Source organism: Tachypleus tridentatus, chromosome 7 (genome assembly GCF_004210375.1).
Source record: "Tachypleus tridentatus isolate NWPU-2018 chromosome 7, ASM421037v1, whole genome shotgun sequence".
NCBI lineage: Eukaryota > Metazoa > Arthropoda > Merostomata > Xiphosura > Limulidae > Tachypleus > Tachypleus tridentatus.
This window is the reverse complement of record NC_134831.1, coordinates 165,186,161-165,214,154: the sequence shown is the minus strand read 5'-3', so window position 1 is coordinate 165,214,154 and position 27,994 is coordinate 165,186,161. Positions and strand designations below refer to the sequence as shown.

Below are 27,994 nucleotides of genomic sequence, written 5' to 3'. Positions count from 1 at the left end.
TCTGTCAATCTACCATGTTCTGCCCATTTCACCTTTGTTGAATAACCTTTCTTATAACACTTAAAATATGTGATTAAAACCATGTACTCTTTTACTTCAATTTAAATTTTATGATGTTTAGATACTGTAAATGAAGAAATATTAGATGTCTAGAGTGTGCACACAAAATTTAGAGGTGTTTAAAGATAGAAATTCTGTATATTTCACAAATATTCATATATTCGATGATTTATTTTAAATGTTTTACATAGATTAACTTGTGATATAGTAGAAACACTTCCAGTTTGGCAGTTCACACCGACCAATCACAAGAATTACTTCAATACAGCTGACTAACAAAGTAAGATAGTGCCTGGACAGTAGCCCAGTTTTGTGGTTCTCTGGTAAACTGATTTGCATGCATGTCCTAGATAAGTCCACTTTAGGACAGGAGAACTAAGCAGGAAAGTCATGGAGCCAATATGAATTTATTTAACACTCCTACGAAAAGACGTTTCTAGTCCTGATTTCTCCAAGCCCGTTCCCCTGGCTGTGGTTTTGCTAGATAGTAGATAGGGACAGTGGGAATCTCATTAATCCATTCATTAATGGATTTAAATGGCAATTTCATTTAAATACAAAATTATTAGCCTAATATTAATAACCTTTCAAGTTGCTCTGGGGCCTATTAGGCCCCACTTTTCGTAGGAGTGTTAAATAAGTGAATTCTGACACTTGCACCTTCTCACAAAGAGACTGGACTTATGATGTGAAAGTGCAGTTTTTATCAAATGCAATATAAAAAACTGTTTATACTTAACACTGGACAGTGAGTAATTCTGATTCATCTGATTCAAAATAACTTATTCATCAGGATGAATCAGTTACTCAGAAAACAAGTATGAGCAGACTCTGCATGCTATGTTACAGGGGTGGAGAGGAGATTAAAAATGATAAAGCTATAAAAAGAGAAACGTAAAAGTAATAAACTAAAGAGCAATTACCTCTCCCCTTTTTAGACCCCCATACTCACAACATGTCTTTTCATTTATCATCTAACTTCTCAAAACAAACAGGAGTAGATGTAAATCTAGTGTGCCTAAGATGTACAAAAAGTTATAACAATTACTATGCTACTGATTATTCTTGTACCACAGAGATAGGCTGTAAAACCTATAGATGTCATCAACTTGGCTAGCAAAGAACATTGCTGTAAATGTCCTATTTCTACACAGTGTTAAATTGTGGCAACATTACTGTGGGCAAAGATGATAGTCTTCTAAAGAACAATTTCATCAGTTATTTATACCAAGTGTGTTTACACCAAAACTGCACAGAAACAAGCTAAACATAATAATTTTGAAATTTCCATGTTTACAAGCAACTAACTCACACCCATTCAATATAGAAGGAGAAGAGGAGGGCAAAATCCTTTTGCATGTCTTTCAACATCAATGTGTTTTTTAAATTTATTTCTTCAGCAGCTTTATCTAATTATGTCAGTTATTTCCCCTCTGCCTTAGTTATCCTAATTTCTGCTAAACGTTTTTGTCTGTCATCTGTCCACTTATTTTTCTTCTGGCTAACAGAAGTACGAGGTCTGTTCAAAAAATACGCGGACTGATGTCATAAAACAAAATGTACTTTATTTAGAAGTTACAGGTCTGGAACCCCTTCAAAGTACTCTCCTCCCCAACACACACACTTATCCCAACAGTGTTTCCACTTGTTGAAACAGTCATGGTACACTACTTTTGTAATGTCCTCCAGGTCCTTCGTCTCATTTGCCTTAATCTCGGGAATTGTCTCACATCTTCTTCTTTCAAGGGTCTTTTGAGTTTGGGGAACAAGAAAAAATCACAAGAAGCAAGGTCAGGTGAGTAGGGGGGTGGGGGTGGGGAAGAACAGTGATCGAGTGTTTGGCCAAAAACTCACGAGTTCTGAGGGCTGAATTTCGCAGCAACGCGGTGCATCTTCAATTTTTTTGGTCAAAATCTCGTAACAAGACCCAACTGATATCCCACACTCTTCAGCAAGCTCCCTGACAGTCAGACGCCAATTTGCCCGCACCAGGGTGTTGATTTTGTCGACGTGTGGGTCGTCAGTTGACGTGGAAGGACGTCCAGGACGCTCATCACCTTCAATGGACTGTCGACCATCCTTAAAACGTTCATGCCACTTGAAACATGCCGTACGCTTCATAGCAACATCACCATAAGCCGTGTTAAGCATAGCAAAAGTTTCAGTCGCAGATTTACCAAGTTTAACACAAAATTTCACAGCAAGTCGTTGCTCCTTCAGGTCATTCATTCTGAAATTTGCCAAACGAAAAAATCGCACTTCACTTAAAACCGCGTAGCTAATACACAAATGAAGATATCTGCAATCGAGAAATGGCGTCGTAATCAGCTGATCTGAGCAAACCTAGCGACACCAAGCAGATTCCCCTGGAACCAAATGGAGCCACGCAATTCAAACAGTCCGCGTATTTTTTGAACAGCCCTCGTATTGTTTGTGAAATATTTTTTAGTTTTATTCAGAATTGTAGTTTGCAATTGATTTCATAGATGGTGTTTAACTGAAATGAGAAGCTGATGTGGCTTGGTTTTTATGGAACATGTCATCTTTTAATTTGAATGCTAACCAATAACTAAAATCCTTGATTTAATCTATAATCTATAATTAAAATCATGATTTAACTGGTATTTTAATGCAATATTTTCACACGAGAGTCAAGCACAGTAACACTAACATCTAGTCTCTGAAATCTAGTGTTAACAAATATTAAATTATGATATTAGTGTGTTTATACAAAGTTATGATATTAGTGGCTTTTCAAATATTGAAAAAGTTTGCTTTGCACAAAATTACTTATCAACAGAAAGTAACAACTTTAATATGTTTCACAGTTGTATCATCAAATTATAAAGTTTTTATCTGTCTCAGTGGTAAAGTTTTGTCCCATGTTAATTACTACTTTCAGCTGCATGGGAAGGAGTTCCAAAGTGGGGGTGCTTGGTCAGACATGCAGATTTTACAATTAGAAATATGAAGTACAAGAGTTCCTATGCTGCCAAAGACAACTCATCTAGGGTGGACTGGGAATATTCTCCCCAGAAAATTAATATAATTTACAGTTATTATACAAGTAAAAGTGGAGATGCTGCAACTAATAACTAACAACCAAGAAGAAATTTGGTGTAAAAACTTTATGAAGAGGAGGAGTGAGGGAAACTTTTAATCTGCATTTAAAGGGTACTTTTAAATTTCAATATGAAAGATCTATAAGAGTATGGAGACTTCATGTGTTTACAAAATCCATTTTTGTGAAGTACAAGATTCCTCAAATTTTCCATCATCTATCTCACACATTGCAGACATTTTTGTGGTTATGGAAAATAAATCAAGTACCTCTCTTTCTGAACTTGCAGTACCAGTCTCAGTCCTGGCTAATTCTGCTTCTTCCATCACATCACTGTGTTGAGCTTCCAAGTCTCTATCTCCAATTTCCATGTTGTTCTCTGATGAGAGCAAAGTAACATTTTGTTCTGTGTTCTGATCACTAAGAACCTCCATATGATCAAGTACAAACTAAAAATAAAAAAAAACTGCAAATTAAACTAATGAATTAACTCACTGAATGAATAGATGTTAAAAGATGTAATTTCCAAAGTAACTAGAAAGACTTCAAAACAAATTCTAGACAACAATGATCATAGAATTTATGGTAATTATTTCAAGAGATTAACAACTACAGTAGGTTGAGTAAATTATATTAAAAATATATTTGATATGCTAACCACTATGTCACATTAAAACAACAGCTGTAATAAAATATTGATGGAACAACAATGTATCAGAACTACATCCTTACATTGTTTGGTATGTTGTAGGTAATGTCAAACACCGACTATTTTTGGAAGGTAATAGCTCTGTCTAACACAAAATGTTCATCCACTCAGATTATAGATATTGTCATATTTAAAATATGAATACATACTGACCATCTTGCTTGATGTAGCATCTATGTATTTTTGTGGTCAGCTTGTTGAAACACGTATGAAAAAACAGTTGTCCTTCTACATTATATTGGTTATAGAATTCACCATGCTTTGGACATGAAAGCTTTTTGCAGTGAAAACTCCACTGCATGGTTATTGGCAAGATGCACATTTAGATAGAATATGACTGTATGTGGCTATACAGACCGTAATATGCTTAACTGACATAAATCTTGTTGTTAAATCAATTCCATTGTTTGAAGAATAATTTAATATTCATGTCAATGAAGTCCATGGGCCACAGTGACCACTTTTTATTTTAAAATGTTACCTACTTCACATGTGCCAAATGACTGCCTTAGCTGTATTACCAATAAAATAGTTACATAGTGAAGGATAATGGCTAGCAGCAAGAATTTGTGCAACCCATACCTAGTGGCAGTCATGGTGATCCTGGCTTGTGATAGCCCATACCTGGTGGCAGTCACAGTGGTCCTGGCTTGTGATAGCCCATACCTGGTGGCAGTCACAATTGTCCTGTCTATCTCATTGCTCACTGGTTTATTAATCAATTCTTTAGAGTAATAAATGTACACTTCTGACCAAGCTTTCACAAAACTTTGCACATCAGGATAAAGTTTTAATCTAAATTGCTACCAGGTAAGCGTAAGATGAGCTTCAAACTGAAGAAACTTTTTTTTTAACTTAACAGACAAAATATTACTCAAAAGCTGAATAACAATCAGGACGAGACACCACGATAACAATATCATTAGTGTTACTGTCACTACCTTGCTAAAAGTAAAGATTCATTATCAAAACAATGACAATAAAATTTATTCATAAATATGTTTTCTTCTGAAACAACAGATTAAACTGATATATTACATATTAGCCCATAGAGTACCAACACTGAAGAGTATTTTTCAAATAAATCTTATGGTATAAAACAAAAGTTGGAAAATCAAATAATTTAACTAGTTCATATCTTGACTATATAGGTAAACACAATCCATTTTAATACTCACCCAAGCTATGTCCACACTAACGAGATACTGTTACAATTGTCGAGTGCAGCTAGTAAATAGTCAAACTGATTAGAGACTATAATGGAGGACTTTCTGATAGGGCATGTAGAGGTATATGTATCATTGTTTACAACTTTAAAAAAACAGAAAAGGAAGACACAGCAGTGTTAATGTTACAAAAAATTCCTTTAAATTCTTATGGATGTAAAATAATAAATGAAATAAATCATTACTCAGTTTGCTTTTAGAAACAGTTACTGGCACAGAAGTGATCAACTTCTGAAAGTTTTGGCCAAAAAAGTTTTTTTGCATGTTTTTGTTGGAGTTTTTTCTGGTCACCAGGTGGTAGCATTATACAGTACATTATAGTTTAATCTCAGCATTGATTTTGTACTTCACTCATTTGTTCAAATCCAAATAATAAGTTAAAGATAACCAATGTTCAGAGTACTGTGGATAATTTATGGAGATACTGTTACAAAACTTTTGGTTTCTTGCCAATTAATTGGTGTTATTCTAAAATTTAGTTTTCTTGTTTGTTTTTTTATGGAAAAATAAAAGTGTTAGTCTAGCTAATTTACATATTTTTTGATGGGATATCCAAGGATAAATGAATTCCTATGAAGCAAAACTATGAATAACACCAATTACCACTAAGCATAAGCCAAGAACTGTTTTTTGTTGTTGTTTTTTTATATAGGTAATTGCATCCCAACAGTATAACATGCATATATATTTGAATAAATGTACAACGTAAAGACCTATTGATTCTTTAAGCATGTAAAAAGTACAAGTCAGAGTTAGCTTATTAAACTAACATTAAATTACAAGTTTGTCTTAATTATTTTAGGTAATGTAGCAGCTGCTTCTTTGGGATCAAAGCCTAAAATGTTTCCAGTAATCAGTAATACCCCTGGTTTACAGCAGCTTTGGACAGTAGAAACTTTCTGGTCTCCATTACAACTTACATGTGGAAGTTCTGTTTCTCTTTGGGAGTCCAATTCTTCTCCCAAACCCATTTTGGAAGGAGTTTGTTGAATATTCCCCTGAACTACTGTGGTTATCTCAGAACTATCCAAATCTGTGAAAACATTAGTTTCTATTGTGTTTGAAGAGAAGTGTTTTGGTGTTTCATCTTTGATTTCTTGGCAACTTTCAGAAACTTCCAAGAGATTTGAAGGAATGGAATTATCAAAACTCGTAAATTCCTGCTGACAAATCAGCTCATCTACATAGGAGGATGTAAACTTTGTGTCCTTTTTGCTGGAAATATTCAAATCTTCTCTGTTTACCCCTTTTGGTGATATCTGGTCAGGTTCTGGAGACAGGGGATCAAACATGTCTAAATCAACCAAACTTGAAATTTCTTGGGTAACTCTGAATGTTTGACTACATTCAGATTTCGTAACTGACGATTTTGATGTGGTTTCATTAATTTTAAAACTCAAAGGGTCAAAATCCAATATCATATCTTTAGTATTTTCAACACCTGATGACAAAGGAATTGAAGTACTGATGGGAGGATTGTCTTCCATATCCATAAACGAGTCCATTCCTAGCATTGTAGCTGGAAAGGAAACAATAAGAACTTTTACTTTTGATACAATAACTCATTTTAAAGTTCCTTAACTTTGTTACACAAATGGCAACGACATTTGTTTTTACAGAGATGAATTTTGCGATCCGTCTAGTTTGTTTTTTTTTGTTACAAAAATGGATACACTATTTAGTTGTTGTTGTAAAGATGAATTATATGATTTGCTGTATATCTTATTTTTTGTCTCAAAAGTTTATTGAAAATAATTTTTTAAAGATTTAGTTTACAATGAGTTTTAGAGTCAGAAATGTGCCAGTATTGTGTTTGCATAAATATTAGAACCGATTGATAGTGATAGACTCGAAGTTTAATTGCTAGTTTGTGTGTGACATTTCAATTTTTCATGATTGTTTACTAAATTGCCCACATATACAACTTTTGTAGAAACTCCAATCGTAGTTATTCTTGATAACCATGAAAACGTGAAATAAGTCTTTAATTTCAGGCTTATATAACGACATCTACGTATACAGTTTATCGTTTTACACATTGTACACCTTACATTTTTTCATACGTTTTACTTGCAAGTATAATGATAATAATAATAGTAGACTTTTTCTAGTTAACGAATAATAATTTTAGAACAGAATTAGCTAAGTCTTATTATAAAAACTCAACTTAACAAATTACTCGTATCTTTATATTAAAAACTGTTGTCAAATCGTTATTTCGTACTTGTAATATTTACAGAACTAAAACAAATTAATTATATATTTAGTGATGCTGATTATTTATTTAGGGTTATGGACATGTTATAGACTGAAAAAATGTGACGAAATCCTCACAATATCATATTATCAAAAGTCGACATTATTTACAGAAACGTGTAAAATACTGCGATTAAAAATCAGAGCAAGAAAATACAATTTATTTTGCGAGAGTAAAAATAAAATGTTAAATTTATTCTAAATAAAGTATGTTTTGGAAGTGTTTTGTAGGGAATTTTTCCACGCATATTTCACACGAACGAACCATTTATACAACGAAAATCATTCGGATGATCATATAGGAATATCAAACGGTTTCTTCCACCTTTCTTACATTTTTATATATAAAATGCTGTCCTGTTTAGTCTGCTTAGATCTCCGCTGCCGCAGTTATATGTGTATGTTATTATATTCTTTCCAAGTAGTATGGTCAAGTATAAAGGAATTCACTCCTTCTCCAGCAATGTCTAATGAATTCTACAATATTTCCTAAATTGTTTACTACTGCATGCTGCATTTTACTCCCAAAATTAAGTTTGTTTCTTGCATGTAAATTTGTGGTAATTATTTTTACAGTACGTCTCCTCGCATCGGATGTGAACCTTCTATCAACCAAGAGAATGGCTAGCACTCGCTAGTAAAACACAACTCAAACTACTACATTGTATCTCAGAACGGCTGGTATGCGTATTAACAGTTTTATTGATAAGGAGAAAACAATATTTTAACCTGAATATGACACCTGGGAAGGTCGAAACGTTGTTCTCTCCTTATCAATAAAAGTGTTAATACCCATACCAGTCGTCCCGAGACACATTTTTATTTCAAGTGGGTTTCTTGTCATCAAGAAAAACTACTACATTTTCCCCTTCCCACAGAAAATGCAGATCATCAGGTCTAATACCAGGATCATGCAGTTCGGCATCAATGTGATAATATTTTCATTGTAATTCTCTTCCCGTCGATTTTGAAACAATAACCTAAAGAGGTAGCACCCTAGCACTTGCTATTTGACACTAACAACTTAAGAGTTTAATCATCAGGTTGAAATAATGTTTAGAGATAAGTTTTAGTAGAAATTGAACTCAAAGTAGATAGTTTATTTAAATTGCAAGTTATTTTCTTGTATAATCGTTTTATTTTTATAATATATTGAGGTCTTAAACTCAAGTGAATGAAAGTACAGAGAAACGTTTAAAAATACGTACTGATTTGTATGTTGATATAAAAAAGACGCGATGGTTCATCGATGTGGTGGGGTACGAAACGAAAGGAGGAAAATAAAAGGAATTATTTTTCCGTTGTTGGAATGTTTTTGTAAAGATATATAATTTTGTATTTACTTCCAGTATCAGTCATGAGACGACGCCAGAATCTTATCTTTGTGAACCACTACACTATTTGAAAATACCGATATATATTAAAAACATTAATCCTCGAATAGGAGCTCTTGTTTTTCTAAGTACATTCGCAGTCATAAGCTCTATTTTATCTCATATTAGAGGCACAAGAAGTAGATATTTTCACTACGAACCGTAGTTTATGATAATTAACTGTCGTAAAAATCAAGTGTCCTGTAGTGTGATAAAAACGTTATAAGAAGACATTTCGGTGATTGAGTGTTTTAATACGACAGTTGGGCGTTCTAAACGTTTTGTGTTTTGGAGAAGTAAAAGAAATAAATAGAATATTTGGAATTCAAAAAAATCCACAGAAAAGGAGCGCGAAATTTTACGCTAGTGAATTAGACGAACTTAAGAAACATATTCCCCCCCATCTGGCTGAAAATGAAAACTAATGGAAAAGCAAAACATACAAAAGACAGCGATGATCGGTGTATAGTTGAAACATCACCCTAGCAGAAGTGGGCAGTGTGTTGTTGACTTTTTTTCCGAACTTGGGAAGTCAGAGGATACAAGAACAACTAGGGTGTACCGAAGCCATATTTCTACACTATTTTCCAACACATCCGTAGAAAATTAAACCTTGCATTATGTTATATCAGTACTTTAATAATAATAATCAAATAACTTTTTAAATTGTTTCTCGAAAAAAATATTTAATTGCATATTAAATTATGCCTCCAAAAATCACATACTCCGAATTATTTGAACCTGAAACGACAGCTGTGCAGTTAAACCATTAGAAATCTGTTTATATTCAGTGGTAGACATTATATTTCGTACTTTTCATACGACTTAGAATCTCTATGATTTATCTTAATTAGTCCTGTACAGCTTGGAATCCCCGTCACACCAACATGCTCGCCCTTTCAGCCGTGGGTGTGTTATAATGTTACAATCAATCCCACTATTCGTTGGTAAAAGAGTAGCCCAAGAGTTGGCGGTGGGTGTTGATGAATAGCTGCCTTCCCTTTAGTCTTACATTGCTAAATTAGGGACGGCTAGCGCAGATAGCCCTCGCATAGCTTTGCGCGAAATTCAAAACAGATTTCAAATTAAATGTGTAAAAACAGCTTTATTTTAATTACACCTCTTATTTCGAACTGTAACAGCCATTAAAATTATTTTTACACTATTATGCAAAATTCATGACGAACTAATAAATAATAATGTGAAAAAACAATCTAGCATGAGAACTTAGGCCTAAGAGTTTCCATTGATTCGACAGTCTTTCGCGTTTAACTCTGCAGTTGTTAAACAAGTTTATAAATCGATAATTCAGTCATTTATTTGTTGGATTTAAAGAAAACTACAAGATCATTATCTGCACTAGATGTCCGCGATTTAGAAAAGATAAACTGGAGTACATGTATTCTAAAGACAGCTGGTATGGGTATCAAAACTTTTATTACAATAAAGTAAGGGTCATCTTCAGGTTAATGTAAAAAGACAGTTTGAAACTTACAGTTGCTGGCCACGAGGTTGTATTTTGCGTTGCAGTTTGGTTTTTAATTAATTATTTAATTCATATAGATATAAAGGTGTTCCTTTATTTTGGTTCAGTTTTGATTTGGGTTATTGTATAAGTAGGACTTCTTTAATTTTGCGTTTTGTTTGCATTTGTTTCCCTACTTAGTATGGTTAAATTTATTTGACTTACAGTGTTCAAAAATACGTGGTGCTTTTGCGTTCTGTGAATATGTGTTCAATTTTTCGTTTCCTTTCTTCGATATAGGAGAAACTAAGGGAGTAAAAGTCAAGAGTTGGTACAAAGTGGTGTGCGCGATTGGTTTGTTTTACTAGACGCGATTTAATTAATTTACGGGATTTAAAGGAAGGCTTGAGAAATATTTGAGCGATTAGGGCTGGATGCGCATTTTTGTGTTAAATTTCGTCATTCCATGAAATAGGACAGGCTAGATTAGGGGTCCCCCCAAAATGGTCAATGAGACATTTCTAGGGGCCACTCGGACGTCGGTTAGAAATTGTTAATACAGACGCATCATTGCACGAATTATCAAATATTGTTGGGTAAACCGACATAATATATTGTGCAGAAATCAAGAGTCGTATAATCAAAGAAATAAAAATGCCAGCTGTAAATTAATTGTACAAAAATGCACGAATCGTTTACCCTCCATCCATCCAACTGACGGTTGTAACTGAGCCAATCAGGAAGCATTGTGAGCGTGACGTATTCTTCAATATGTTTTAGGTTCATTATGGCTTACATTCCTGATGATTACCAATGAATTTAAAACGTTAAAACACTGATCTGTGATTCTTGTAGCCTGTTGATAAAGTTCATTTATATAACTTTAGCCACGACACCATTAACTGTAATGGCAGCCGCAGATCCTAAAAAAGAAGTGACAATATTCACTAGATTACTTGAAACTTGGATTCATACTTTCGCTTACAAATGTAGGCTTACAAAGCCTATGTGCCTCCTTTGCGAAGAGGTTTTTAGTAATGATTCTATAAAACTGCAAAGATGAAAGACAACCTTCAAAAATTCATCCATATAAGAAAAATAAAGATCTTTATTTTTTAGAACGTTGAAAGAAAAATATAAAAATCGACTAAATATAATGTCATTTATGAAAGCACCTGCTCAGGTTGATAATGAAGGAGGGTTAAAGACACCATGTAGTATTTCTCTCAATATAGCAAAGAAAGGAAAACCGTATACTATAGCAGAGGATATCATAATACCATCAGTTAAAGTGATTGAAACTTATGAAAAAAAAGACAGGTCCTGTTTTAAAATGCTTGCCTTTAAGTGCAAATACAGTTCAAAGACGTGTTGATGAGATGGCTGAAGATATGGAAAAAACTGGCATCTGAACTTATTCATTGTAAGTTTTCCATCCAACTTGATGAATCAACTTTTGGTAGTTCAAACATTCTCAAGGCTTATGCGAGGTATCTTAGTCAAATTCGAAAACCAATTATTGACGAGTTTTTGTTCGCAAGGTATCTTAAAGGTGATGCAAAAGGGGTGACGATGTTTCAGTGCTTGGAGGAATAATTAAACAAGCACAATATTCCACTCAGCAATATAATTGCGGTTGTCACAGATGGGGCACCTTCAATGGGTGGCTGTTACAGAGGATTTGCTACCTTTCTTAAGGAAAAGGTTTCCGATGTGCGTACTATTCACTGCGTATTACACAGACACCACCTTGTGGCAAAAAATTCTCAGTGACGAATTGCATGATACTTTAAATGGTGTACATCAGATCGATGAATAAAATTAAAGCACATTCCCTTAATTCGCGACTGTTTGCTAAGCTGCGTTAAAAAATGATAAATTGATGAACCATTTACTGTTGCATACTAAAGTGATGTGGCTGTCAAGAGGCGTTTGCTTGCAAAGGCTTGTTAAGTTTTACGACTCAACTGTGGAGTTTCTTACAGATGTGGATTTCTTTCTGTCTGATGAGTTAAAAAAAGAATAATAATTAATCTTTTATATTTGGCAGATCTATATTCAATATTTAAATGTTGTATAGACTTGTCTACAAGGTAAAGATGTAACAATTATCCAAACTCGAACAATCCTCTTAGGCTTCCACGTCAAAAGAGGTATTTTTAAATCTTCATTGCTACGAAGAAAGTTTCAGTACTTTTCAAACTTATGGCAACTAGAAGATGAAGACCAAATTATTTCTGATGATGACTTTGATATATACATAAAATTACCTTGAAAAATTTAGTGAAGACTTTAAAGTGCGCTTTGAGGACTTGGAGAAAATGCACGTACCTGACTGGATTTTTACGCCATTTTATTCTGAAATAGAAAAGGTAATTATTGAATCAAGATGAGCTCATTGAACTTTTCGTAGATCTCGAGGCTAAATCACTGTTCAAAAATACGACCCTCAGCAACTTGTGGAATAATGTAAATATTGTCAATAAGTATCCAGAACTTTTCGTAGCTGTGAATCCTTTTTTTACTTGCATTCCAAAGTTCCTATATGGTTGAAGCTGATTTTAGCCATGTAAATTCAGTCCTAACAAAGCAGAGGAACAAACTGAACATAGAAGAGCATGGTGAGTTAAGACTAAAACTCGCCAATTTACAAACAAATATTATTGCTCTTCTCAAAGATCATCAACCACATCACTCCCATGAAACATGTCACATGATCAATAAAAAGGTAAAGTTCGTTTATCATGATATATTATTATTTATATTAAGTTATTCTTCCTTTAACTATGACTTACAGATTTTTATTACTTAAAAAAACTGGAGGGGTCGATAAAAGGTCAATGATTCCATGAAGGGGTCGATAGACAAAGTTTGGGGACCCCTGGCCTAGATGGGCCAACAGGTCCTTTTGTTGTCCTTCAATGTAAACTGCTTCAGCGTGGGTACAAGATTGTTATCGCTTTACAATTTACTCAAGATGAGTTGAATAACCTTTTCTAATATGGAAGAAAAAAACTGAATTCGAAAACAGATTAGAATGCATTAGTGTTTCATGGTACTAAACCTATCATCAATAAGACAGCATTTTTAACAGGCTTCATTGTGTAGAAAAACAAATTTCAGAAAGAAAACGTCAAATAAATGCAGTAAGTACGGCTAAAAGAGCAAGTGTTTGTTATGCTGGTGATTAAAACTCACGTCAAAAATCAAGATCAAAATTGTGAAGCTGTAACAAAACCAGTAGACGCATCCAGAAACGAAGCCCCCCAGTAGCGCACACAAGCTGGCCAAGAGAGATTTCACACACAAAATAAAGTGAATTGTTTTTGTCATTTTTGATGTATCAGGTGGGAAATCAAGAGAGAGAGTTTTGTTTTCAAGCGCTTTGGGACATGAATCTAACATGTGATACAAACAATATACGTATCAAACACAACTGAGAAATTAACATTTGTATTTGTTCTTATTTAGTTTATAAGTCACAATTGTTCACGACGTCAGCTTATTTGATTAATTTGGAAAACTTAAGTGTGAATGTAGAGTAAAAGATCCTTTGATATCAATGAACAATTTGAAATTTCGTAGTGTTTAGATACATAAACTAAAAGTTTTTCTTTCACTCAGAACTAACCTGTGTGATAGAGTAGTTTTACAGTAGGCCTGCAAGAAATAAATCATGTACAAATAATTTCCAGTACCCACAAATAAAATTCAATAACCTATTTCATGAGGAAGTTATCTTCAAACATGCGATTATTTTTCTTCAGTTTTAAAGTTTAACGAAATAAACCGAAACTCATTCATTTGGTAAGTTGTGAGGGTTAACAATACCCCAAAGTCGTGTTTCAGTTTAAGACGTTATATGCAACAAATAAAATTGAAACTAGAATTTTGCGAGAAACTAAACAGTCAACACGATAAATGAAGTTTGCTGCCTTAGGTAACAGCTAAAAAAAAAAAAGAAGTTTTAATGACGTTAAATACAAAACATTTTGTATCAGTCTATTTCAGCCTTTTAAATAGACATTTTAAAACATTTGTATACCTGCCTCTGCAAAATTTCTCCAATGGTTTATTCCTTCCAAGTCCATAAGTACCTGGAACTAGAACTATTCCATAAGATAATACAATATCTAAGAAGCATTGTTTGTCTTACCACTAAGTGCAGCGCAAGGTTTGATAAAGAGCTGATACGTAGTTTTTCTTTTGTGTTTTAGTGAATGTTACAGGATATTCCCATGGTAAATTGAAATGTGTTTATTGTTCATAAACGTACTGGGATATTAATAATACGCAAATAACGGCCTTATAAACAGTGGGAATTGAGATTTATCCTTATAAGGAAACTTTTATCCTTTGCGTAGAAGATATTAATACCGTTAACAGTCGACACACACACACATACAATTTATATAAGGGTGAGTAATCGTTAACACTGGGTCTTCTGTCAGCGTGACGCCACGTAGTTTTAAAGTTGGGATTGGTGAAAGTGTAAAAACCGAAAGTCTACTTTCCAGCCTCCTGCTCGAGAAAGTGACTCGTGGAAACCGCGACACTGGCCACGTTGCCAACTGTTCCAACAAGAGTAAACTTCTGTACTTATCAAAGCTGATAACCAATAGACCTTAAAATCAGTTTAGAAGAATCACTTTCCTGGTAAAACAATTACACAAGAATGTAACAGTAACTTGTAGTCCTGAAACAATAATTTATAAACATTTATAATGTTTGTTTGGATAACTAATTAATGTAAGCCAAAGTGGCTTAAGGACGAAGCTATGACTGGAAGTTTACATCACTACATATTGTTAGTTACACAGTATACTTACTATCTGCTTAATGTTTAGTTTTGATTTTTATAGGCAACTCTAATAAAATTTAATGACAACAGTTTGACAGATTGTGCCTTAGGAATACAAAACCTACTAATGTTCATTTTAATGTTGACCTGTCAGCCATTGTTTCCACAAACAAAACACTTCGAATGGTCTGGACAGGACACTATAAATGTTGAAAACTATTGTGATTCGGTGTGTGTCAAACCGACCAACTTCATGTATCAAGGCAAGTAACTATAACAACTTCATGGAATCATTCCTCCATACTTCTACAAAAGGGGTTGCAATGAGATTTATTTTCCAGCCACATTTTGAACACTAAATTCACAGTTTTCTCTCCTATCTCAATATTAAATACGTAATGAAAAGAAACTTCGCTATCGCCAACACGGATACGAGTTCAGAAGTCAAACTTCGGTATCCTATTAACTAATAGTTTTAGTTACTACTGAAGACTCACCCAACATATTACTGATGAGACTTTCAGACGTTAACAAGAGCCATATCTCAGCCACATTCCAGCGACCTCTCTTTGACACAAGTACAGTCATAGAAATTCGTATCGTCGTGAGAAATGTACAATATGATAAAAACATCAACGATCACCGATCCTCCCATCTGAAGGATTAGAAGCATCCAAAGCTGTTGGAGTTGGCACTCTACCTTCGCTCAGTTTTATTTTTGGATTGTTATTGAAGTGCAAGTGAAGTGGGTCAACATGCCTTTCTTGTTCTGTATCTAACACTGCAGTCAACTTAACGTTGTCACATTACCGACCGAGGTTTCACCAAAATGAACTTCATCGATGTCCAAGAAACCAGTAGGACTAATCAAAGGAGATGCGAACCACTGATTTTCGGATCGACATTCTGGTTGGCTGTCATACCACGTACACAAAAATGGGAAAAAAGGGAGAAGACAATTTCTCCCCAAAATAAAGTAATTAATAAATGCAGAAATATTTTATTTTTTTTATTTAATAACCATCCCCCATATTTCTACTGGTGCCATTTTTTCTCTCCAATTTGATTCTTACAGTTACGACAGAAAGTGTTCGTACCCCTTCGTCCCGAGTAATGTTTTGCTCATAACTTAAAAAGTATCACGATTAGACTAATAGACGTATGATAATTATAAATATTATACTAACACACATCTACATAAATTTTTATGCAAATTAAACGACAAATAAACTGTTTATAAAGAAATAACCAAAAATAGGAGGAGCAGAAAGTATTCGTACATTTCAGAACGTGTGAAAAAAACTGATATTCCCGTACAAATTTTGTTCAGTTTGGCGAATAAACTATATTATACCATTCCAGAACTAGACACTGGGTTCATAATTATTGGAATTTAGCCACCAAAAAATTTACTTCCGGCAATTTAGCGCCGTCTCCATCATTATCTGCTTGGTCATCATGGCGAACAGGAAACAACTGTCCAGTGGTTTAAAAAACCGAATTATTGTAAAAACACAAGTCTCGCGTGTCTCTTTCTGGTGTTGCTACACAACTTAATGTGCCGAAATCTACTGTTCAAAGCATAATTGCCAAGGTTAAGCTTATAGGATCAACTGCTAACCTCCCTCGTTCCGAACACCCCACCAAAATTCCAGAGAAAACCAAGAGGAAGGTTCTCAGAGAAGTTAGTAGGAACCATCGTTTAACACGTAATGACATACACAAACTGGTAAGGTAAACGGGTTGAAGTCAGCACCTCTACAGTTATGAAAATGTTACACTCTTCTGGGTTCAAAGCATGCCGTCTTCGTAGAACTCCATATTTAAAGCCTGTTCATTTAGAAGCACGATTGAGGTATGCAAGAAAGCATGTAGATAAACCCTTTACCTATTGGAAGAGTATTCTTTGGTCAGACGAGACTAAAATCGGGCTTTTCGGCCACAATGATGTTCGCTATATTTTCTGTAAGATGGGGGAACGAAATCTTCCAAAGAACACCGTCCCTACAGTTGAACACAGAGGTGGCTCGATCATGCTATGGGGTTCCTTCAGTTCTTCTGGTGTAGGCAGTTTTCACCGCGTCAACGTAATCATGAAAATAGAAGAGTACGTTGATATATTAAGCACTTATATCAAGGTTGATGCTCGGAACTTGCGGCTTGAGCGTCGTTGGATCTTCCAGCACGACATTGACCCTAAGCGCACATCGAAATATGTGCAATACTGGTTGCAGAGGAACCATACAAGCGTTCTGGAGTGGCCATCGCAGTCACCCAATTGAAAACGTTTGGCATGAGTTGAAGACAAGGGTTCATCAGCGTCATTCGAAAAACTTGCAAGATTTGGAAGCCTTCTGTAAAGAAGAATGGAAGAAAATACCAGTCGAGTACTGTCAAGCGATCATAAAGGGCTATGAGGAGAGATTGTGCCAAGTAATTTACCTGAAAGGCTACACAACTGACCATTAAAGTAGACACACGAACACTTTCTGCCCCTCATATGTTTGGTTATTTGTTTATAAACAGTTTATTTGTTGTTCAATTTACACAAAAAATATGTAAATGTGTGTTAGTATAATATTTACAACATACTATACTTTCATTATCTTAATCGTGATACTTTAAGTGATGAGGAAAAAAACAACTTACGATGCCGGGGTACGAACACTTTGTCGTAACTGTACTAGTGCCATCTTTATTAGTAGCATTATTACTAGAATTGTTTTTCATTGTTAAACTTGACGCCGTTAGTCAATTACAGGTGAGATTCGAAAATCAAACTTTTCTTTAATCAGGTGTGGCTGTAAAATAGTTAGTGCTGTCCTGTATAATAACAGTTCTACAAATTACCCGTGTTGTGTACGTGTTTGTTTTATTCACCCGCAGTTTATCGTGTTTTGCGTGCGTGTGTGTAATATATCAAATATTTAAACCTGAATTTCGAATTCAGTGTCCGATTTTAACGCTATTTTCGTCGGTACGTGCCCGTTTACACAGAAGTGAACTTACGGTCATGCACTTACGTTGTCATGGAGACTGCTCATCTGCGTTTCAGGAGAACAAAGTGCTGATGTCGCATGCCTAGTTTGCTGCAGTTATTGTAAAACAAGTTCTGTCGGCAAAATTATAATACTGATTAACCTACGCATACACAAAAATTAATAAAGTTTATTCTTACATCTAACGTTTATTTCACAATCAAACTAAAATAATCGCCAGAGTTAACTCAGCAGTCAAACAATTCAAATTTACAATACAAAAATAAAATATTCAAATAACTCCAGACTTATTCATGGAGTCCACATGCACCCAGTCGGTTTTTTTGTTATTATTATTATTTCCCTGAACTATTTATACAAAGTTGTTTATGGGTCCCTACTAACATAAAGGTTGCATTTGATCAGAAAACAAAAATCACCATCAGTATAGTAATTAACCCTAGTAATTATTCTCAGGGTCCACCGTGCATTACATTTTTTTCTGTTTGACCTTTATATATTGAGTGTTGTAACAGACAGAACACATCTTCATTCACTATGATACGAAGTGTTGACCTCAACGGTAATGAATTATTCAAAAACAAATCTGAGGAAATTACAATCAGTAGAAAAAAAACTGCGAGACTAAGACGTTGTTTCAAAAGTTGAAACAAATGCCTCAGAAGAGAAAGTACAACAGGATTGTATTTAGAAGTTTGTCTTGAATAAGTGTAAACTACAGTTAAACTTAACAAGCACTGTAAAAACAACCTAGAAGATAAGAAAGGGTTAACAAAACAGTTAACTTTACCCCCTAAACTCAGTGCACATTATACCTAACAGGACAAAAAAAAAATTAAGGAACCATTCTTTGGTGCAGCTTAATGTTTCATGCGTCAAATTGAATTCGATCAAAATGCTCAACTTTCCTTCGATTTAAGGACAAAGCGACCTTCATTCATTAAAATTGCCTCATCTTCAATATTTAACGATCCATCATTTAAAGACTAGTTTTATCGACATGTTAAAAAATTCATCTCATTAAAAAGTATGATTCAGAGTATTGAAGTTACGGAACCGTTAGAAGGATGGCAATTGAAGAGAAACTAAGGTGCACTGGTAGTCCACACATCACCAGCTCGTCATGCATTTTTCAATAACCCATATCACGAATTAAGCTAACATTCACAAACATGACACGTTAACAAAGAAAAAGGAACCTACTTGTGTCACTTCAGAGATATCAAGTTCGGCTTACGACAGTCCAGATGTAGATATATTATAAAATATAGTATTCAGAATAATCTATACCACTAGCCGCCATTATCAAATCGGTTCAACTTACTGCAAGAGCCAGTTTCTGCTAACAGTGACTATCGCAGATCAATCACGTTGCTAGGGGCAACCAAGCTGGTTGTTGGTCCAGCAGTGTCTGCAGGTCTCGCTTTACTGACTAACTGCACGTTTTTTTTTTTTCCTTTTCGTTTTCCCTTTCTCGTTTGTCTGCACTAGTCAACCCACTAACAATCAAGCCGTAACAATAGCGTTAAAAACAATCACGCAATTTTTTTTCTTAAAAAAAGGTGTTTTCGCTGTATGATTGTTTATTTACAATCTGTCTTCCAGAAATGTTAGCAATCTATACTATCAAGGCCATTATTTAGAGTAAATTTATCTTAACGTATTAAACAACCAATAACCGTTTAATTCCTGGTATAATATAGCAGCACGTGATTTTATTATAGTTATTTATCAGCTACAGCGACATTGACACATACACTTATCTGTTTACAGCATTGAAAAAAATCTGAAATAATACTAATGATACAATTTCTTAACGGACAGCACAACTAAACATTCAGAGCAGCCTGAACTTAACGACTGCAATGTTACCACACAGTTCATTAAAAAGTCGAAGATACCATGCCACTTACTGATGTTCCAGGATGACCAGTTAGTTACCAAGAAAAAGAGTTCCCCAAATTTGATCTTTTTCGGACATGTTTGCATAATTCTTTTATGCATTAAAACCAGCCATTAAACAGTTAATGTTGATCCACTGTCTCTGCCCACTAAACTTTAAGAATACTCAGAGCCAGCCTTCATCATTGAAATATTTATGAAGTTTCCCTTAAATTCCATTAATTGTATCCGCCGTTTGTTAGGATATGATCCGAGGGATCTTTAATTAATCTATGTTGTTTTGTAATAAAATTTTACACATAAGATGTCCGATGGCTGAATGATTGTAATGAACTTTATAAGAAAGGTTGGAAAAATCCAAGTAACTGTTGTTTGGGCGGTAGGCAGTGCCGGATTATCCTAGTAGCAAAAGTAACATATGCTACGGGCCCGCTAAATCTAGAAAATGTAACTTTCAAGCTATCAACATGAGCTGGCTATTCCCAAATTCTATGTTGATAAAAATGGATTTTTTATTTCGTTACACACTTTAAGCGAAAAACAGAAGATCCATAAATCGTTTCTGATTAAACAAATTATGAAAGGAATGCTTTATAAGTGGATTTTGAAGGCTTTAAACTTTACATGCCGAAAAGTGGAGTATTTGCGTACTTGTATTCTTGGCGATTCATGGCTGAAAATAGTTCGCTAAAGATAATTTACGGTCAAATTTGCTGGCAAGACGTGAAGACTGGTAGGACATGTACCAATATTATACACACATAGATACCACACTGGCATGCAAAAAGTGGTCTCAATAGAATGTGAAAATATAAGGCCAAAACCGCTAAACTCAGACACACAGTTGCTTTTCTAATTTGCTACAACAATGAGCAGAATAGCCTACGCGACCAAAGTTAGAGCAGAAGGTTACAATTTATTATTTTAAAGTTAAATAATCAACAAATTTGCTCATGCTAAATCTAACTGTAACTTTTAAATTGTAGTTTTGAAACTTTTGACGTTTGAAACTGATACCTACATATAAGTAATACTACTACTGAAATGTCAGATATATTCGTCGTACTATCTGACTGTATAGCAAATGAAAAAAAAATACAATCGCTTTCGAAAGCAAGTTAAAAATGTGTGTTTTATTATGTAGGCGTTTGTTTTTTTAAATTTAAGGCCCATTTACAACACATGCTATAAGCCCGGCAGTAGCTTAATCCGGCCTTGGTGGTAGGTGGTTGTGCATAATGGTCGAGTCAACCACTTAGTTTTATGGTTTGATTCTTTGAAGTGATTTTACCAAAGAACAGCAGTCAATGATTTTAGAAGTCAAAAGTCAAACATTACAAAACATTTGTTTTTCAGTTACCATGGACTTCCATCAATACAGATGAGACTTTGCACAAACGTATCTTTCAACTTCCACAGACTGAAACAAAAGATGGAGACTCGTGCTTTGTTAGAAGACAAAATTTCGCCGAATTAGTTTGTTTTTTTTTAGCAACGGGACAAGAACCGTGAACCTCTGAATTCATAGCCAAGGCATACTTAATACTATATCACGTTTACAATGATTAACGACCTCCAGCCCCCTTCCTAAATGGCTGCTGCTACAAATACTGTCACAGTATTCTAACAGATCGGCATGTACCATGATAAACGGAGAAACTGCCGAGACAACCGATAAGACTGAACAAACTCGTCATTTTGCTGACCATAAATCTTAATGACAGATGACCACAAATGGAAAAGTAAAAACGCAGTTACTATACAGCTTTGGAAATTAATTCCCGATATACTGTCAGAAAACGAAAGATGGAAGATTGACAGATACTAAAATTACAAACAAAATAAGATAGTTATCATTAGGCGGCATTTTTCAGCAGTAACTTTTAATATGTCAGAAGTTAGAGTCTAGTCATAAGTGTCATATTAAATCCTAATGAAAACTTCCGACAGATGAATTAGTCTTCGTGTTCCAACTGACTATAGAATGTATAAAATATGAATCAGACGATCAATGTAGTAAGGATACAAAACGAAAAATGAGGTTAGAGGATTTGGAAACGGAAGCACAGAGTTGAGTAAAACAAATGGTACTAGCTATAAAAATACGATCTATCTTAAAACTTAACATAATGTTAAAACGATTTCTATGCATTTTCTAAAGTTAAAACCTACGACGAATTCAACAGCGGATACTATATAGTCTATACAGTAAAGATAACTAGGTTACTATTTTAACCACAACATTGTTTCAAACTAATGCCAACCTTAGCCTCTCCATTGTTATAGAAAGCAGACATGTAGTCATTCGACCTATATGTACTTATCCTCAAGTTTTCTACTGTCTCTTGGACAGTATGAAATGTTTCAAACTGTTCATTACTGTTATCATGACTTGTTTGGGGCCACTTCACTTTGACTGCTAGAGAATGAACTATCAATATCCTTTCAGACAATACAATAGAAATACAACAATAGTCAGACAATAATAAATTTACTTAGATACACGAAGTATTAGCAAGGTAACCATAGAAATATACAACTACCCAAAAGTGACTGTAAGAGGGGAGGATGTTATTCCTATGTAATCACTTTCACAACGAGTTTGTTTTTCTAACTTATTACTATTACTTCATTAGCTATGTTAGCTCTTTGTGATAATAGATTTAAAGCCTTCATAAAAATACATTTATATATAACATTCACGTTAGAGATCCGAGTATTTTGTACTATTATTCCTTAATCTGATGTCTGATGAAATAAATTCACAGAATATAAATCCAGTCATTCCGCGGATCTGAATATTTACTGGTCGTTCTGGTTATATTTATACAATATTATTTAAGTCGCTGAATGACTTATAGAACTGTGAAGTTTTAAATCAGGACCTTACAAACACACAAAGTTTTTAAATAGCATTTTGTCTTTCAGCACTTATAAACCTAATGGTACTGATAGCAATAAAAGTACCGGTTACTAACTTTTTGAGTGCCTGTTTATTGGTATCCAAGTTTAAGCCTCAGTAAAATCATCCGGTAAAAATACGTGCAATTGTTTTTGAATATTACACTGACCACTTCACGTGCATCTAGATTATTAAGAACGGATACTGATTCAGAAACCAGCCTTCAAGTAAATGGGCATGCAATTAGTCGTCTCATCCGCCATGTGGCTCAACGGTAAATCTTAGGACTTGTAACGCTAAAAATAGTCTCAATATCTACTGTGGGCACAGTACAGATAGCCCATTGTATGGCTTTGTACCTTACAAAGTAGCTTTCTCAAATGGGTATATTCAGAGGGATCGTGCCCAAGCCTTCGACAGCTAAAACCCATAAGACATCTGGAGAAGTGGAAATCCATAAAATCCCAATACAGTGTCGGGGTCTTTTTTATAGTGCAGAGACAATTCTTTAAAAATCCAAGCATGATGTTTTATTGTTTTAAATGAGCTTTAAGATTAAGATTTTGAACAGCTAAATTGTTATTGCGTTTTTGGACGTTTAACACTTTTTAACCATCTCCACTATTGTTGTTTTAACGAAATTCACCTAATTATGAAAGTTACTTTTTGCAACTAATTTCCAGAGCTGTAAAAAAAACCAAAAACATCCAGATTACATCCAGTGATGTAGATGGTGCTCTACAGTAAATCAAACAGCAGTTACTCAAAGGTGGTTAAACATTTGCACTATAAACGAAGAAACAAATACTGCGGTTAGATCATTAACAGGCAAGCCTATTTTATGCCTTGTTTTTAGAGCAGTCTGATAAAAACAGTTATCTACTAAACTTTCAGGATTCTATGGCGACGCGTTAACAAGACAAACAGCATCAAAACCACCCTAATGTCATTTCACGGTGTGGGCATGACAACGCTATTGAAAGATATAATTTAAGTAGTAACAAACAAGCTGTTAGCAGGGTTAAGTGTCTCGTTTATCAGTTATTGTAATTTGAAACTCATGATGTCACTTGATATATCCAAAAAATAATCATACGTAATATTATTTTACCCATCAGCTTAGGTAACATCGTGATGTACACTAACACAAAGTAACTTTACCGGATGTCCGGAGTAAAATTTAAAGATGTACATTAACCAGGAGGAGGGGTGGTGTAAAATAGTTACTTCAAACAATGCAGTGAAGCTCAAAATATGTGTACCGATTCTAGTAACGTTTTTATTAGAAGGTAGTCGAGTTGGAAGCAGGATTTTGTCGTTAGTTTCATACAAAACAAATATTCTAAACTTCTCATCACACGACGACAGAAGTTTCGATATCTACCAGTTTAATGCACTGAATAAAAACGGCTACAAGAAACAAAAGAAAAACTGATTAACATTTATTTCCCCATCTTAAATAACAAGGTTACTCCATTCACAGAAATGGTTAAAACCAATAGTAGTTTACATTAGTCTAGAACTATCAATGTAACACTTGGTATCTTCATGTAGACATTCCATTGCCTGAATCAACATTAAAAACTACCTTTCTTGTGATATCAAATATATTTGTTTTTTAAGTACAAAAGAAAGACATTTCAGCGAAACTTAGAATCTATAGTATTATTTTTTCGTCCACTGATGGGCGAAATGGGCTGAGAAAAAACGTTAGGCTTAGCAACGTAGCCGTATAACTGTCACCTAAACTAAACAGTAGCAATGTGTATGTTTTTTTTGTTTTTTAATACGTTTCCAAAGAATTCTTTAACACCATATATTTGACAATCCCAACCAACATGTTGTTCCACAGGCTTGACGACCGCATGTTACACATCATACTATCCTCCTCCTACACTGCCCTTAAAACAAAGTTTGTTGTTATATATTAACTACTTGGTTACTTGGCATAACTCATCAAAATTTTCAAGCAAGTATATCATAATTCATGAGATAAAAATAAATACTTATGAAAACTTGGACTAAATTCGAAATGAAGATCAACTTATAACATCGCATCGACTTAAATTCATGGGAAAGACTTTGTATGACACAAGAATTATGGAAAGTAACAAACAAAATATTTTTTCTAGTAAATAGAATTACCATCTTAAAATCTCGAAGCCAAAATAACCTGATTGTTTTGCAAACATTCCGTATCAAGTGACTGTTTTATAAACACGTTGTGTACTACCAAACAAACGTCTGTATCTCTACCCAAAATCTGAGATTAGATTACTTACAGAAGGTACACAGCAGACGACCCCACCACCCACCTCCGCCGACTCAACCACATTTCCTATTCTTAAAAACGTACGAACATGCCCACACGGCTCAATCTCTTATCCTTTGGAATGTACCCCAAAACAGGCCACCAGAGTCTCTACTTCTGTTTTTAATATTGTAGAAAGAAGACGTGCTGACCTCGCAAGTCTAATTGTTGTGGTAATAATATATTTATAGTAAATGTTTGTAAAACCCCGGACGTACTCTGAACGATTGTGAACACGTTTATACATAGTAAACATTAGGTTGAAAATCTTCTAGAATATAAAAAGTATGTTGGATAAAATATAAATTAAAGAAGTGATCCATGTTATTTTTTATCTCGAGTCTAACACCAAATATTAATTAACAAACATACTAAAGAACATTACAAAATAAGCTTTCCTATTTCTTGTTTACCAGCACTACAAATATGGACTAAAATGTAGTGCAGTTCTTTCAAGCAACAAGTTGTACTTCAATATCATTATATCGAATGAAAAAGGTAAATCACTGCACGGACAAACAACACGATTGCAAGATTTGATACCATTATCTGACACGCCTACCAAACACCTTGTTCAACCTTCACAAATCACATAGTTTAAGAACCTCAAATCATAACTAAATTTCTTTAGGGCAAGGTTTCCAAAACTGTTACACTTGTAGCTAACATCAGTGGTACGCAATAAAACAGATATGAAAATTATAAAAATTTTTACAAGTCCGATCTAGATTTCCCTGTACACAGTGATATACACTAGTATTCTGACTTCTAGACTTTTCAGTGTTTTCTTCTCTTCAAATTCACGAAAAATAGCGCCAGATATTTTTCAGTACAATCACGTGTTTGCTTCTAGGTTTTTCTGTTTTTTTTTTAATTAGGCCTGAGTTTGTACTTCGAAAGAAACAAGTGGAAAGCGAGTCCGCAATGTTTGATAAACAACTGATTTAACGTTTAAAGGGAGGGGTTCATTACAGGACAGACTTCTAAAACTGGCATTTAAAACTATGTCATCAGAGCAGTAATTAGTATAGATTAGACGAAAGTTACTGAAAACTAAAAGTTAAACCTAGATGTAACCTGGGAAGATATCTAATATATGAACTACGAAAGTACCATTGTTTTCTATCTCCTGGTATATAGTTTCGCACTATGTATAGGTGATTTATGATCAAAATAAAGCTTGCCTCAGAACCAAAAATTTTACTTCAGTATATACAATTTATAGACATTAATATGGCAATAACCTAGAGATAGAGAAAAAATACATAAACTATAAAGTAATTACTCTTTAACTGTAAATAAACAACTTCCTGTTTAACATATTTATCTCACTGAGGATCTTCACCCATTGGGAGTAAAACTAACAGAATCAATAATTAAATGGCGTCCATGGGCCGTAAATCTTTAAAATATTCTGTCTAATGTATTCAAGTCAAACTTAATCATTTCAACTATTTATCCAAAGACTCGTAGCTTAAGATACTTACTGCTTCTGGAATTTATTATTTTATCTATATACGGTTTTTTTTTCCCTCTCTGTTCTTTAGCTAATTATTCACCTTTCTGACTTGGTACAAGTTATTACTTCCAACACTGTGATACAGAATAGTAAAAGTACTTGCTTTGTGAAAATTCATAAAAAATAGCAAAAATACACCAGTATATCAAATAATGATTTGATTAATTAACAAAACAAAGAAATACAAAAATATCCCGACTAGTTTCGACAGATGAATCTACTTGTGTTTTAGTCGTATGCTTTGTTAACTCTTTACTCATCTGGGCATTATTATGTTGGTGTGTTACCGCTTTTCGTTATCGCATGTACTAATAATTTTTAACCCATACAGAAAGGTTGGTATTTGACCGTAGAGTTAACAAGTTGAAACATTCGTAAATCTTACCAAAATATTTTCTCTGTCTTGCCGATATCTTATCACAATCTAATTCAACACCAACAAAACACAAGAATCCTGCCACACTCGAACACCCCAGCTGGTTGCTTTCGAATAGATGAAAGAGTAGGTTATACTGCTTTATCCACAAAGAGCTGGTATAGGTTGACCGGTCGCGCGTGAGCTTAGAAAAGGTTGCGCATGTCCTGTCAACCTTCCATATAAGGACTAACACATAACGCTAACTTAAGGATGCTCATAGGTCTGTTGGGCCTGTTTTTGTTTTGTTTTTTAATTTTCGCTATTTTATTTTATTATGGCATATCAAAGAACCTCCGCGTATTAAATCAATAATAAGCAAAGCGACGAGCCAATCTCCAGCAAAACAAAACCCTATTGTTTATGTCATTTTATGTTCTATTTTAGGAATAACAAAATAATATTCCGCACCAAGATGAATAGTTGGTTAAATAATCCCGTAAAAGAAAGAGAAACAGTACAACAAGAACATTTTTATTTTGTTTTTTAGCACAAACTATAGTGGGATAATTATACTCTGTCCATTAGGGTGAATCGAACCGTGTGTTTTAGCGTTGTAAATGCAGATAGCGCCGAGCCACACACACAGGGCGAGATATTTTGGTAATGCTTATTGCTATGTGACATTTCTATCTAAAGTTACTAGATACATTGCTATTCAACTTGAAGTGAATGGTTAGAGTGATGTGATGTCATTTAATAATATTAAATTAAATTCTGTGAAATTTAATCGGCAATATAACTAAGTAGAATTAGTTGTATTGTAACATTTATTGTTCTGCTGGTTCAATAACGTTTGCTATAATCTGTGTTCATTAGTAAGCCTAACTTCTCAAACAGTTTTTCAACAGGAACTTCAAACAAATACGCCTAACTCACAAATAAACTTACTTGCAGAAATTCTTCGTTAACTGATCGGTAGGAAAAACACTGACTGACGAACTTACTAATTACAGACAAACAGACGCAATAACTCCTACTGTCTACCTTATTAA

General features: G+C 34.2%; 1 protein-coding gene across 1 annotated transcript in view; it reads right to left on the bottom strand.

The window, feature by feature from the left end:
* LOC143257118 (uncharacterized) overlaps nt 1–27,124 on the bottom strand; it is a 57,169-nt gene extending 30,045 nt beyond the window's left edge. Inside the window, exons 1-3 of the mRNA XM_076515371.1 lie at nt 26,970–27,124; nt 5,977–6,575; nt 3,391–3,570 (exon numbers count right to left, since the gene is read on the bottom strand). Of these exons, the coding sequence (XP_076371486.1) occupies nt 3,391–3,570; nt 5,977–6,570 (774 nt within the window). The 5' untranslated portion in view covers nt 6,571–6,575; nt 26,970–27,124. The remainder of the gene's footprint in view (nt 1–3,390; nt 3,571–5,976; nt 6,576–26,969) is intronic.
* Between the last annotated feature and the right edge of the window lie 870 nt (nt 27,125–27,994).